Genomic DNA, 15116 nt, shown 5'->3' with positions numbered 1-15116 from the left:
CCGACCCTGCTGATAATCTATCCTCAGGGACAGGGGCATAGCTAAAGGCTCATGGGTACAAGAGTTCAGCTTGGGCCCCCCTTTCCTCATTGCTTTGTGGCCAGGGGCAGTGAAGCACATAGCCTTCATGCTGCCTGAGGCAAAAATGTAAATGCCATTCCCCCATGCCAAATACTTGACCTAACCCCATCCCTCCAGCCAGAGGTGTACCTTGACCAGCATGCACTTTCTATAATACCAGTATCTTATGTGGCACAAGGGTCTTTGGGCCTCCTCAGGCTCCTGGGCCCAGTAGCGACTGCTACCTTTGCACTCCCTATAGCTACACTCCTGCTCAGGGATCCAACATTGGGCACCTCCACAATCAGCTGTTCAGAGCAACTGTTGGTGCCAGAAATTATACACAGGACTGAAGGCTCCATCAACTATGTGGTTTTCAGTGCTGGCATACTTTAGCTCAGCTCCCATTCATAGGAGCTTATCTGCAGTACCCTGCCACAGTCAATACATTAGATAGATGCTTCTGCTTCCAGCTCCTTCCACTGTATAGTTGCCTGAGACAGCTGATCAGTTGGGTTGTGAGGTATCAGACCACCTCCGATCTGATATTGATGACGTATCCTGAGGATAGACTATCAATATCTAAACGTTATAAAAATCCCTTTTATCTATAACACTGTGTCTGGAAAGGTACTGGAAGGGGTATATATGTATATCATACAGAATGCTTACATGGGTGAGGTAAAAGAATCCAGGAAAGCTGGCTTGTTTCAGCAAAATGTAGTTTGCTGAGGCTGCTTTTTCAAAGTTTTTTGATGGGCTGGATTTTTATGGAATGGCATGGTGTTGGTAGTGGGTCTTGCCTTTCCCTCCCCACTCCAGTACACAACTTTCCCCTAGCGTGAGGTAATCCAGGTGTAGCTATTGGCCTCATTACTGGGGGAATAAATACAGGGCTGAAAAGCTCATTCAATATCAGTGCCTGGAAGCTGCATGACCTGTGGGCTGTACAAAGCCTAATCCCTCTGTTTGTTTCAAGTACCTATGTGAGGTGATCTTCTGTATAGTTACCGCCCAGGCGGGCAGATGTTTATGTTCCTGTGAACCGGTTTCCAAAATGAATCCATCACTTTCGCTACCGTTATATTGTTTTGGACAAAATAAACTGTCATTTAGGCCTCTTTCACACGGGCGAGTATTCCGCGCGGGTGCAATGCGTGAGATGAACGCATTGCACCCGCACTGAATCCTGACCCATTCATTTCTATGGGGCTGTGCACATGAGCTGTGATTTTCACGCATCACTTGTGCGTTGCGTGAAAATCGCAGCAAGCTCTATATTCAGCGTTTTTCACGCAACGCAGGCCCCATAGAAGTGAATGGGGCTGCGTGAAAATCGATCACGCATGGTTGCTAGGTGACAATCGGGCTGGGGACCCGATCTGTATTATTTTCCCTTATAACATGGTTATAAGGGAAAATAATAGCATTCTGAATACAGAATGCATAGTACTATAGGGCTGGAGGGGTTAATAATAAAATAAAATTTACTCACCGAGTCCACTTGATCGCGTAGTTGCGGATCTCTGTCTTCTGTAATGTTGAGCTGCCAGCTAAGGACTTGTGGTGACGTCACATCACATGATCCAATCACATGGTCCCTCACCATGGTGATGAACCATGTGATTGGACCATGTAATGAGCACAGTGACATCATCAAAGGTCCTATTCCTGTGCACAGCAAAGAAGAAGACAGAAGAGATGCCGGCTGCGCGATCAAGTGGATTAAGGTGAGTAAAAAATTTTATTTATTTTTTTAACCCCTCCAGCCCTATTTTACTAAGCATTCTGTATTAAGAATGCTATTATTTTCCCTTATAACCATGTTATAAGGGAAAATAATACAATCTACAGAACACCTAACAGGTACCAAACATGCCGATTTTTCTCACGCGCGTGCAAAACGCATTACAATGTTTTGCACTCGCGTGGAAAAATTTTGCATTTTCCCGCAACGCACCCGCATCTTTTTTTTTTTTTTTATGTTCTCTTTATTGAAATGAGAGGTTCCATACAATACATTTGCAGGTATTAAGTCATGAATGTCAAAGTTGTGACAAACATTACTTTACAGACAGATGTCATTGCATGGCTCCCAAATCATATTTCCACCATTTTTTGTCCCACAACCCTACCCTCCCCCCTCATCCCAAACCCTCCCTCCCAAATACAACCCAACTCCTGAATACTAATCTGAGACAATATCGGTTACAGTACTTAACTCGTACAAGTGTACATCATACCTCAAGCTTCAATATCTCTTACATCAGTCTATTCTTCCAACTTCCCCAGTCTATTTGCAAGTTGCGATTCCAGGTACCATTTAGTCAGTTTGAAGGGGGCTATAAGTTCCTGAATTTCGCAACTTGACAATAGCTTCTCTATGAATCCCCTCCATTTTTTTATGAATTTCTCAATCAATCGCTCCTTGTCTTGTTCTACCTCTAATCTTTCCAGATATAGAACATTCATTATAGTCCCAATTATCTCATCCCATGACGGTACCTCGACTTCCAACCAGTGACGTAAAAGAGATTTCTTCACTGACATCAACAAAAGATGTACTCCTCCCTTCGTAACCACAGCCCCCAATTCCTCATCCTGGTTTTTAGGTATATAATGGAAAATGCATTGCTGCGGTGTTAGTCCCACTATCTCTCCCCAGACCTCTTCTATTGTCTCCACTGACCGCTGCCACAGCGATTGCACCTTTGGGCATTCCCATAAAGCATGCAACAATCCAGCTTTCGGGAGATCACACTTGGGGCACTTTCGTAGGTAATGGGCGGGAGCATCGCGATACGACAAATTAAAGGCGTAGATTGCTCTATGCATAAGCCTTAGTTGTGTCTCTCTCCACTGCTCGTTATAGGTTGCTCGCCGTACCAAATCGAGACCTACTCTACTTTTTTTTGCTATGTTCTGGTCAGACAGTTCCCTTTCCCAGGGTTGAAAGGCTCCCTTCACCAAGCCTATCGTCTGAATGTTATGGAGCTTTTGATGCAAGTCTGAGAGGGACATGTGCGTGCCATCTCTGCCCAGTAAAGCCGCGAACCACGCAAGCCTTTCCGGGTCACCCAAAGAGCCTGCCTGTACTTTGCAGTAGCTCCTAATCTGCTGGAAAGGGAGATAGTGCGCGTCAGTTAGGTCATACTTTCCCTTCAACTGTTCCCATGACAGTAATTGATGGCCATTGGTTTCCATTAAATCACTGAGTTTCGTAATGTTTTTATTCCTCCAGCTTTGGAACAAAATGTTTTCCCTGCCCTGTGGGAACGCAGGCAGCGACCACAATGGCATCCTGGGCGATATATAGTAGGGAAGTCCATAGATCTTCCTAATCGACTTCCACGCCATTATGGTGTCTTTTAGCAAAATGGACGGTCTGATAAGTATGGGGATATCTCTTAGCCTTGAATGTAATAGAGCTTTTAAGTTCCCCAGGCCGGCCAGTTCCTGCTCGATCGTAATCGCCGAATAATGACCAGTAACCCACACCCAATCCCTTACATGTCTGAATAATGACGCCAGGTTATAATGTCTGACATTTGGCATTTGTAACCCACCTTCTCCCTTCAGCATTGTCAATTTTGCATAGGCAATACGGGGCCTTTTAGTTTTCCACAGGAAGCGATTAAACGCTCTCTGCATCCTCGTCATGTCAGTGTGTTTTAGTAGTAACGGGATTGTTTGAAGTGGATAAAGTAACTTCGGGAAGCTTACCATTTTAATTGAGTGTGCTCTACCGCACAAGGACAAGGGTAGCTCCTGCCATTTTTCTAATTCGCTCTCTATTTTCAGGAAGAGAGGGGGGTAGTTCAGTGCATAGATTGACTTCAGGGTACGTCCTACTTTAATGCCCAGGTAAGTCAGATAATCCTTCCGGACCTCGACCCTAGCTTGCATATGACTCTCTAGGTGGGACCTTTGTCCTAAGAGCTGCAGTTGACTCTTGTCCATGTTAATCTTATAGCCTGTCACCTTCCCAAAAGCGATTAAAGCCTCCAGTACCCGGTCTAAATGGAGCTCTGGGGCTCCAAGGTATAACAGGATGTCATCCGCGAAACAACTCACTTTCAACTCCTTGTTACCTACTTTGATTCCCTCAAAGGTATCGGATTTTATCAGCCATCTCGCTAGGGGTTCCATTGCCAGGTTAAAGAGCAATGGAGACAAGGGGCATCCCTGTCGCGTGCCCTTGCTGAGTATAATGGATTTAGATAAAAAGCCCGGTACATTTACTCTCGCCTGGGGATTTTCATAGAGCGCCTTTAAATAATTACTAAAATGCCCCTTGATATTGACTTTATCCAGCACCATGTCCAACCATTGCCAGCTTATGTTATCGAAAGCCTTCTCGGCATCAATTGCTAGCAACGCTGGACTGTGCTTACTTCTACTATCCCTGTCAATGCTTAGGATTGTTAGGACCTTACGTATATTGGTCACCGCCGACCTGCCCTTCATGAATCCCACTTGGTGTGGGCCTATTAGCTCAGGCACACAGTTGGCCAACCTATTAGCTAAGATTTTGGATAGAATCTTGATATCCTGATTAATTAAGGATATCGGTCTATATGCACCTGGATAGGTTAAATCCCTTTCCGGTTTCGGAAGAATCTTAATATAGGCCATCTTGCCCGTGTCAGGCAAGCCCCCCCCCCATTCATGATGTTATTAAACAGCCTAGTCAAAGTCGGGGACAATTCCTGGCTCATTGCTTTGTAAAATTCCGCAGGGAACCCATCGGGCCCCGGCGCTTTACAGTTTGACAAGGTTTTTATGGTCGCCACTAACTCCTCCTTACTTACTTCACGGTTCAGCGTTTCTAACACATCTATTGAGAGTTGTGGCAGTTCCACCTTATCCAGGAGATCCCTTGCTTTCTGGGGATCAAAGGGGTCATTAGAATACAGCGTCTGAAAAAATTCACCCAGTATTTCTACTATATCCTTCGGCTGGGTACATAACTTTCCCGACTTATCTTTTAAGGGGTGCACGTTAAATTGGCAATAAAGTGACCTGCTTTATTGCCCAGATGAAAAAACTTTGCCCTTTGGTAGTCTCCGAACCATTTTTCCTGCCTTTCCTGACAGTAATCGAAATTATGCTTAGCAGTGACCCAGAGTAATTTATTGGAGTCTGTGGGATTTTGTAGAAAATCGGTATATGTCTCCTGTACCCGCATAGTAGCCTCCTCATACTTTTTCCTCGCCTCTTTCTTTTTCCCTATCGTATGTGACATTATACGACCTCTCAGTACTGCTTTGGCCGCATCCCAGAATAGAGCCTGATTGGTCGCATGTTCCGCATTGTCTTGCGAGTACTCCCACCACCAACCTTTCAACTTGTCTATGAATTCCTTGTCCTTGGACAAGTGCTGAGGCATTCTCCATGTATAATCCTGTCCCCTGGGAACAGTATCCATGATCTCCATAACCACTGGGGCATGATCCGAGATTAACAAATCAGAAATTTCCACCATTTTGACTCTGGTCAACAATCTCGATGATGTTAAGAAATAGTCAATCCTAGACCATGAACCCTGGGCATGCGAGATATGGGTGAACTCGCGGTCCACTGGGTGGTGGTACCGCTATGCATCAAACAATCCCGTGTTCTGAATTAAAGGGAGTAAAGTCTGGGCTCGACTCTGTTGAGTAATGGTCCCTGGGACCCCTCGTCTCCTATCTTCCTGTTCACTATGCACCCTATTGAAATCTCCCGCAACCAATACCATTTGTGAATCCTCTTTCAGAATATCCCTCTCTAAGCTCCTGTAAAAGTCTGCCTGGGAAGTGTTGGGGGCATAGACATTGTGTATAACTATCTGACCTGCGGGAGAATCTATACACACACCCATCCATCTCCCCTGCTTGTCCGTTGACGTGGACTTGATATCATATCGTAAACGTTTATGCAACAGGACAATGATTCCCGTCTTTTTGCCCACCGAGGGCGATCCCATTACCTGTCCCACCCATAATCTTCGCATCCTCCAAAAATCCGCCTCTTCCAAATGGGTCTCCTGCAGAAATGCTACATCAATCTTGAGTTTTTTAAGATGGCGTAAAACCGCCATATGTTTAGCGGGGGACCGGAGGCCTTTAACATTCCATGTGGCCACTCTCATAGTTTTTTCTCTGTTTTATAGATCTCTGCAGGAGAAGCCACTCGGAACAGACAGCCCCAGTATCTCACATAATGTCGCCGAGGCATCATAACCCTAACCAGTCCCAGCTTAGTGTTCAAACCCTCCCTACCCTCCCCCCCTTTCCCCCCAACCCGTACCCCCCTATCCAAACCCACAACATTAACATCCATTCTGTTGACTTCACTTTTTTCGCACATCTTATAGTGTAGCTGTTGTCGCTACAAACATTTAACTGACTCATTGGCAATCTTCCACATCGCCAAACCCTCCAGCCCGTACTACTAGGTATAACAAGTAACTATATATTCTAATATGAATAAACCATGAGTCCACTGTAATCTCACGTGTCCCTTCAGGGAATCCCGGTCAGAGTCTGCCAACACACAGTGTTGTCCGCCCTCATTCAGGATCAGCCTCCTGCTCCTCCGGTCCCATGGGTCTGGACACCGATCTTCCTAGCTTCTGTCTGGACCCTCTTCCTCTGGTCGAAGCTGTGGATCTTTGGGAAAGTGGGGGGACCATATCCGAACATAACGGATCCGACTCCAGTGCCTCCCTCGCTTCTCCTGGAGAATGAAAGGTGTCGATTGTCCCATCCTGGCGAAAAATCCTCAACGTTGCAGGGTATAATAAAGCAAACTTGACTTTATTTCTTGCCAATGAGAAACAAACCTGGGTGAACTCTCTCCTGCGCTTCGCCACTTCTGTGGAGTAATCGCTGAACAATAAGATTTTACTGCCCCGAACTATTAGGGGTTGCGCGTTGCGCCTGAATTTCGCTAGTATGGCTTCCTTGGCAGCATAGTTCAGGTATTTTACTATCGCGGCTCTAGTCCGTGCATTATTGGAGCGCCCTTCCGCCGACACCGGCGGTCCCAGGCGGTGCGCCCTCTCCACTGTGCAGGTGCCTCTCAGCCCCAGCGCTTGCGGTATTTCCACCTCGCAAATGTCCGCTAGCTGGTTCGGAGGGATCCATTCTGGCAGTCCGATTATTCTTAGGTTGCTCCTTCTGGAGCGATTCTCCAAGTCATCGATCTTCTCCCTCAAATACTGGTTATTACGTAGGAGGTCGCTGATGTTACTTTGAACCTTTTCCAGCTCTTCCTCGACCAGCATCACCCTCTGCTGCACATCAGTGATCTGGGAGGTATGTTGCGCCACTTCAGATTGCAGCTGTTGTAAGGCTGTTGAAACTGTGGCCTCCAGCGAAACTTTTATATCCGGCGCCAGAAGTTTGGCCACTTCTATAGCCATCGTTTTACACAAAGCCGTTAACTCCTCTTTCGGGTTGGGACCGCAGTTCACCTCCTCGTCTTCCGAGCCTGAGGCCTCAGTGCTTCTTTGCGTTGACTGAGAGGTCGAACGGGTGAGCCTGTGGTGTTTCTCGGCTACCGGCGCCATCTTGCCCCTGGTTTTCAGCTCCTCTCCTGTCGGGAGTGTTGTCTGAAACTCCTTCTGAGAACCGCCTCTGACCACGAATTTTTCCATGGGTGGCCCCTGCTCATCCAGGGGGGTCTGAGGGTACTTTGCAGTCCCGATAAGCGGCGGTTCCATGAATTTCGGGCCAGTCGAGCGGAGCGCCTCTCACTAGCGGCTATTCATGCGCGCGCCGGAACCGGAAGTCGTCTCGCACCCGCATATTATCCGGGCAAAAAACATGACGCCCGTGTGAAAGAGGCCTTAGACTTTTTAACCATGGGAGCATGTGAAGTCTGTCATTGCCGACCCCACCTACATATACAGATCCCGACACTTCACATTTCCGTTAACAAGCATTCAATTCCTATTATAAGAAATCTTTAGATTCCATTATCCTCCTATATGAAGTGTAAACATTTCAACAATTTTTTTGTTGAACCTGTTTTTCTGAAAACTGAGTGACAACCCACACTGAATGTCTCCCTTATTTCCTAGGATCCTAAATAGTAAACCGGATATGTGGAATAATAGGATTGGTTATCTATTGCTGCCAAACTACAAATTCCTACCATTTACAGATCTAGGAATATTGGGGACATTTTTTACATGGAAAAAATGATTTTTCAATTTGCAGCTTGCTGTTAGTTTCAGACTTTTCTCATAAGGGGGTGTCCTTCCCAGTAATACATGCTGGATCTTTGTATCCAGGTTGCTGCTTCCTTTTCCCTGTATCTGCCTTGTGTGTGCTTTCCTCCCTGTCTACAACCTGTGTGCACTGTGTTCCTTGGATTCTTTCCCCCTCTACACAATCTAATCTACGGTGTACAACCTCTTCCCCCTCTCTGCAGCTATCTCTTACTGTATGAGAAGGGGGGACGACGACGAGCAGAGAGCGTCAGAAACAGGAACTGAGCCCTTACAAATTTATGTCATTCAGCAACATACAGCTATGTGAAGGACTTATATACACTGTGCAGAACAGAACCTTTTAATCAAGACAGTTTAGAAAGTTGCTTAACTTTGGGATTAGGACCCAAATGAAGTGAACAATGAAAATAGAGCAAAGGTTTCCATAGACTTGAAAGGGTTTTTCTGAGACTTTCATACTGATGACCTATCCTCTGGATAGGTAATCAGTATCTGATCAGTGGGGTTCCTACACCTGCCAGCTGTTTGAGAAGGCAGCGGCGCTCACAGTAGCACCAAGCATAGCCGCTGTACAATGTATGCACTTTGCTTGGTGAGCTGAGAAAAGGTCATGGCACTACTGTGAGTGCCGGTGTCTTATCAAATAGCTGATCGGTAGGGTTCCCGGGTGTCGGGCCTCTACTGATCAGATACGATGACCTATCCAGAGGTCATCAGTATAAATATCTTGGAAAACCCCATTAAGAATAAAATTCTTAAAACCTTGATGATGACAACACAAGGGCTGGTTCTTTTCTTTTTACGGAGAATGCCCTTTATTTGTGCTGGTAAATATGATCTGTAGAGTGACCTCAGAACATTTGAACGATGTTGGCGGCATAAACGCTATAACCTAAGAACAATAGTTCTCCCTTATCCTTTCAGCGATGCTATTAGGAGCTTAACCACCACATGTGGTGGGATTCCCCAAGGTTACCAGATTCTTGTTAGTTTTTCTCTGTTACTAATGATTTACTATGGTTTAGGAATCCCTACGTTATTTCATCATGGTAATGTAATCTAATCTATATTTGGGGATAGTAAATCACAGGCACTCTATTAATCTTGGGGGTGATGCAGTCATTGGGTATAATTCCTCTCTAAGTTATGAACTGAACTGTATCAGTGTAAATGAGATGTAACATATTGTAAATGAAATGATAATGTCTTTCCTCCTCGTCCTGCAGCTGTGCGACGGAGGATCCGTCACAGACCTCGTGAAAAGCATGGTAAAGTGCGGACAACGTTTGGACGAAGCCATTATTTCATATATCCTATATGGATCATTGCTAGTAAGAACTGTACATGTTACTTGATGATTTTACATAGGACTGCATGCAAACTTCCTGCATTATCTTAGTAAGATCACAATGAATTAACAATGTATCGACAAATCGTTCTCTTTTAAGAAATCACATTTATTGCTTAATTCTGAGTTAATAGAGGGGGGTCCCATGTCCAGGATCCTCATCTATTAGAGCAGAGAACAGGGTGGAGGACCTAGCATGTCTGCATATTAAACAGACAGCTCTTAACTTTCTATGGAAAATGTAATAATCCATCCCTAGCGGTGGTCCTGTAGAGGAATGAACTTTTGCTTGACTTGTGACTGGTACAAATTTCCGACATTAGCTCCTCTATTTTTCCACCCTCCAACTCTGAATCATAAATTTCTCATGTAAAAAAAAAATAAATAATTATAATAGATTTACTGTAGTAAAATGCAGACATCTTCCATCACCAGTATGTAAATAATCAGGATACTTAGAGCCTAAAATATATCTATTAACCCCTTAACGCTATATAACATACATGTACGTTTTAAACGTTAAAGAAAAGTATGAAGCGGGCTGAAGCGCTTAGCTCACTCCACACTCAGCAGGTGCTGGCTGTATAATACAGCTGACACCTGCCAGCAGTGACCGAGATTTAGGATGACTCTGATCCTAGTCATTTAACTCCTCAGATGCTGCTGTCAATAGTGACCACAGCATCTGTGGGGTTAGACAAAGGGAAGGGTCTCCCCCAATCCTCCGATCAGAGCCCGATGGGAAAATTGTTGTTGAGTAAGTTGAAGTCAAATGAATTGACTTTGATCTAAATTTCAGGAAAAATTTGATTCGCCGTGAAGCCGAATTTCATGCTGTGAAGCCGAACTTCCCTGAATTGGCGGTAAAAAACCCCCAAAAACATATGCAGCTCATCCATTTGCTCTTGAAGCGGCCATCACCATCTTGATTGAAGATACTGCACAAAATCTCTTGCAGGGTAACGTATTACGTCACTACACCTGAGCGCTGGCCGGGGCGTGGTGACGTCATTAGTGATGATGTCACCGCACCCGCCAATGTGATGACGTCATCATGTCAACATGCGAGGTTTCATATGGTGTCTTCAATTAAGTTGGGCGCGACTGCCTCTATGCAAGCAAATGGATAAGGTGAGGTTTTTTTCTATTTTTTTTTATAATTTTTACCCTGATTAACCCCTGAAAGGCCTAAATGGTAGCCCCCAATGCTGCCATCAGCAATGAACGCGGCATCTGAGGGGTTCAATTGCCGCTCCCCATCATTGCTCACACTACATACAAAGAAATGGGCTTTGTGACAAAGTAATTTGTCACAAATCTAATTTCTTTGTGAAATTTGGCAAAGCAGCCTTATTGAACTATTCATAACTCCAGTCATCTCTAGTCTGGGGCTTTGTGAAGGCTCCTAGCGCTGTCATAACGAGTTGCTTGCAAAGGTGCGCCTGAGGCATGGCCTGACAAGCAGCCTGTAAAAATCCCATAGACTTCCAATAGTATTCTATTGCAGTCGATGGTACAATTGATCAGAAGGTCTCATGTGCAAGTCTTCTAAGGGGACTAAAAAGTACAAAAGTAAAAAAAAAGTAAAAACAAGTTTTAAAAAATATAAAAAAAACTAAAAATATTAGATATTTAAATCACCTCCTTTCCCAATTTTACACATAAAAATAAATAAACAATAAAAATATATTAGTATAGCTGTGTCCTGAAATGTCATAAATATTTATCATACACCGTAATGGAAAAAAATACTAGCCATTTTTCATTTTTTTCGGTCAGTGTGTCTAACCACAACTTTTAAAGGCTATGAACACCTTTGAGGACATTTTTTAATTATTATTATTGCATTGTACTTATTTTGAGCTAAAAATCATTTTTTCAATCGGTCTTTATTAAAAAATGTGAACCCCTTTCTCTGTACAGCCTTGAGATTCTCTAGCAGGACCTGTATAATCACACTGTTCCATCAGGCAGCTCAGCTGACAACTTCTTACCTCTGCTCTATGACTTCCTAAACACTCATTATAGCTCATTTCTTATCTTACTGATAATAATGTGGCTTAAATAAGTGATTATGGTCTTTTAGTAATTTAGATAAAGTTTATTAAACGGCAGGCACAAAGTGAAACTGAAAGAACCATTTACACAACTAGACAGTTAACCCTTTGTGACAGAACGGCTGAATATTTATAATAAAGACCAATTAAAAAAAAAAAAAAAACATTTTTAGCCAAAAATTAGAAAAATGCAATCATAAAAAATTATTGTCCCCGAAGGTGCACATAGCCTTTAAGGTTTGCTGCAAAACCATGGTTTCAATGACATGTTAACATTTGCTACTTCTGCATCCCAACTGCTGTGGTGCTGCGAGTTCTGACCAGCCTCAGTGCACTTTATGAAGTTACGGCGACCACATATCCCACAAGCCAATGCAGATGCGGATTTTAGTTCTAGCTCTGCATGTGGCATGCTGGGATTTGTAGTTTCACGACAGGTGGGGAGCCATAGATTGGGCCAACTGCATCTGTCGTCAGATGGCCTATTCCATCGCATTACTCATCTTCTGGTGTGTGGTACCCAGCTAGTCGTCACTTCTAAGATGCCTGCTGTGATCCGAGGGAAGGGAGGGCGAAACAGCTGTTGTGCTGGACAGCTGTTCCTGCAGCATCATTGCAGAGATATCATTAGGTAGATCCTAATAGCAGAGTAATTATTTTTAAGCAGGGGAGTAATTCTTTTCTGTTCTGTTATTCAGGGTCTCCAGCATTTGCACAACAATAGAATCATCCATCGTGACGTGAAAGGGAACAATATTCTTCTGACAACAGAAGGGGGAGTCAAGCTGGTTGACTTTGGTAATCATTGCTTGCTATGTACCGACGTCCCGTCTACTTTATCCACTCTCCTCCATTCGCTGTCTTTCTGGAGCTTGGAGAAACGCCACAGGTTTTAGTGATAACGTTCAGCAGGAACCCTTGGATACTTTGGGTTTAACAGATGGATCTCCCTCTGAGTTGCTGTCACATAATCTGTTTTGGGTGGCTGCAAACAGTCTCGTTTTTAGCTCAGGCATTTTATTTACCAGCTCGCTGGCAATCTGCTTGTGTCTTTTCCTGCGCCGCTTCGCTCTCATTTAAATTCAATATTCCATCTTTTGCATATGAAAAGAAATTGCTCATTCCTCACAAATGGTGCTAATAGCCTGAAGCTCATCTATTCCCTTTGAGCAGAAGGTAAAGTGGTCCTATGGGTGCGAAAACCAGCCGATCTATATAATTTGTGATTATTGCCGTTGATGTAAGCCTGATTGAAAGGAAAGCGCAAACAAAGGAATGAAATAGAGAGCAAAGCGGGAGCTGGAGGAGAAGACGCGGATTTACGTGTATTGTTTAACGCAGAAGCGAATGGCAGAAGAACATTGGTCTCTGGTTCAGTCGCCTTCTGAAAGGTTTTATTTGGGTACTTGTCACATGGCCGACACCAGAAATGAAAGCTGTTGTCTGGCTTAGGTAGCCAATAGAGCTATCAGGGTCCTTTGACACACGATCGGGCCAATTATCTGGAACAAACGTTTCTACAAAAGCTCGTTCCAGATCATTGGCCTGTGTGGATGTGCCGCAGTTCAAGTAAAGTCGGGAAATTACATCTTTTATGTGGCACCAAAAATCGTATTTTGTTGGCAGCACATCGTTCTAAATAGGAGACGTGTTGCTGACAATATGCAAACGTTATTGGAAATGAATGATCGTAATAACAATACTATGATTGATTTGTATATTGCCGATCGGTGCTCATTCAGGGCTGTAATTGTAAAAAGACCCATAGAAGATAATAGAGGAAAGCCCCTTACCTATGTGACAGAAGTCCTAGCATTTGGCCATACACATAAGAGTAAAGACGGTCGGAATGGCAGATTTCGGCCATTTCAGTCCAACTGTCATTTAAAAAACTAGCGTGAATGAGTGTTCGTGTTCGCTGATGGCAGGCTCTTGTCTGCTGAAAATGTAATCCGCCATGCTGGAAAACTTCAGCCATTTATCGGCCGAAATCGCATGTTGATGGCATGATTGGCTGAATTCGGCCGATCACTTGCCATTGTGCTCAAGCACTGGGGAGTCTGTTTTTATTAGAAAATGACTCCCCGGTTGGGCAATTTAGTTGGTGGGATTGTTCATACAATCTAATGCCTATATTACACCTGCTGATTTTTCGGCAGATGATCGCTAATGATCATTCCGTATGAATGCTCGTTAGTGATGATCTGGCAGAGTAATACTGCCGACGATTGTCCGATGAACGAGCAAAGGCTCATTCAATGGGCAATCCAAATCTTTTGACAGGTTAACAAAATCATTGTTTGCAGACGGCAGATCGTGGTGTCTAACAATGATTCAGTATAGGGAAGAGCGATGGCATAACGATCGCTCCTCCCTATACTGAGGAGGAAATCGCCGCATGTAATAGCAGCAGTCTCCTCCACTGACGAGCAGACGATTGCCAGGCAGGAACACTTTCTTCCTGACAATCACCTGTTAGTACAGCCTTAACACCTGACAGCTGCTAAGCCTGCATCCTGCTGTGAAGTGAATGGCTTTGTGCATATAAATACCTCCTGACCTGTGTCTCTCCCTGTGATCAGATTGCATTGAAGCCAGGGGAGGAGATCTATAAATAGGAAATAATAAGGAAAAGCTTGATTGCCATGAAGCTAGTGTTGCTCACAATAGTATATTCTAGCACTGTGAACATGCCGATGTGTTATACCAGCATCTCAGCCCACACTGATAATGTATGTAGTTATGGCTTTCATATTGTATTAACAGCCAGCAACACGACTCAGGTCATTATGGCCCTCCTGTGGGGTTTATTAAAGGGCATCTGTCAGCAGATTGCTGTGAAAAATGATGGTTTAATATATGAAAATGAGCCTCTAGGAGCAATGGGGGCGTTGACGTTACACCTAGAGGCTCTGCTCTCTCTGCAACTGCTGCTCCCTCTGCACTTCGATTGACTTTAGGAGAAGTCAGGGCCAAGGATCATCACTTTTACACTGCCTGGCCCTGTCAATCAGAGTGCAGAGGGCGTGGCAGCTGCATAAAGGGCAAAGCCTCTAGGTGTAATGGCAACGCCCCCGTTGCTCCTAGAAGCTCATTTGCATATATTAAAACATAATTTTTCTCAGCGATGCGGACACATATGAAGATGGGACCAACACAGATGCCTTCAGCTGCCAAGTGCACATGTAACAGGTCAGCCTGTGTCATAGGTACAAATCTGCTGACAGATGTCCTTTAAGCAGTGGTAAGGTGCTCAAAAATAAAAACATAGTACTCACCTTTCCTCTGTTGTCTCACAGCTCCTCTCCTGGCTTCAGAATGGAGTGACGTGCAGATTCTGGTGAAAGATGTCACTAGTTGTGCCCCCTACTTCAGTTACATAGGCTTTGCTGACATCTATTACAGATGCCTGCACCCATACACATTAGTC

At 44.3% G+C, this 15116-nt stretch overlaps 1 protein-coding gene across 1 annotated transcript in view; it reads left to right on the top strand.

Annotated features, from left to right (window-relative positions):
• MYO3B (myosin IIIB) overlaps nt 1-15116 on the top strand; it is a 342729-nt gene that overhangs the window by 21393 nt on the left and 306220 nt on the right. Inside the window, exons 4-5 of the mRNA XM_044304441.1 lie at nt 9508-9612; nt 12385-12484. Coding sequence (XP_044160376.1) covers nt 9508-9612; nt 12385-12484 — 205 coding nt within the window. The remainder of the gene's footprint in view (nt 1-9507; nt 9613-12384; nt 12485-15116) is intronic.

This window comes from Bufo gargarizans, chromosome 8 (assembly GCF_014858855.1).
Source record: "Bufo gargarizans isolate SCDJY-AF-19 chromosome 8, ASM1485885v1, whole genome shotgun sequence".
NCBI lineage: Eukaryota > Metazoa > Chordata > Amphibia > Anura > Bufonidae > Bufo > Bufo gargarizans.
Note: the sequence above shows the minus strand (reverse complement) of the source record. Positions and strands in the feature narration are given on the sequence as shown.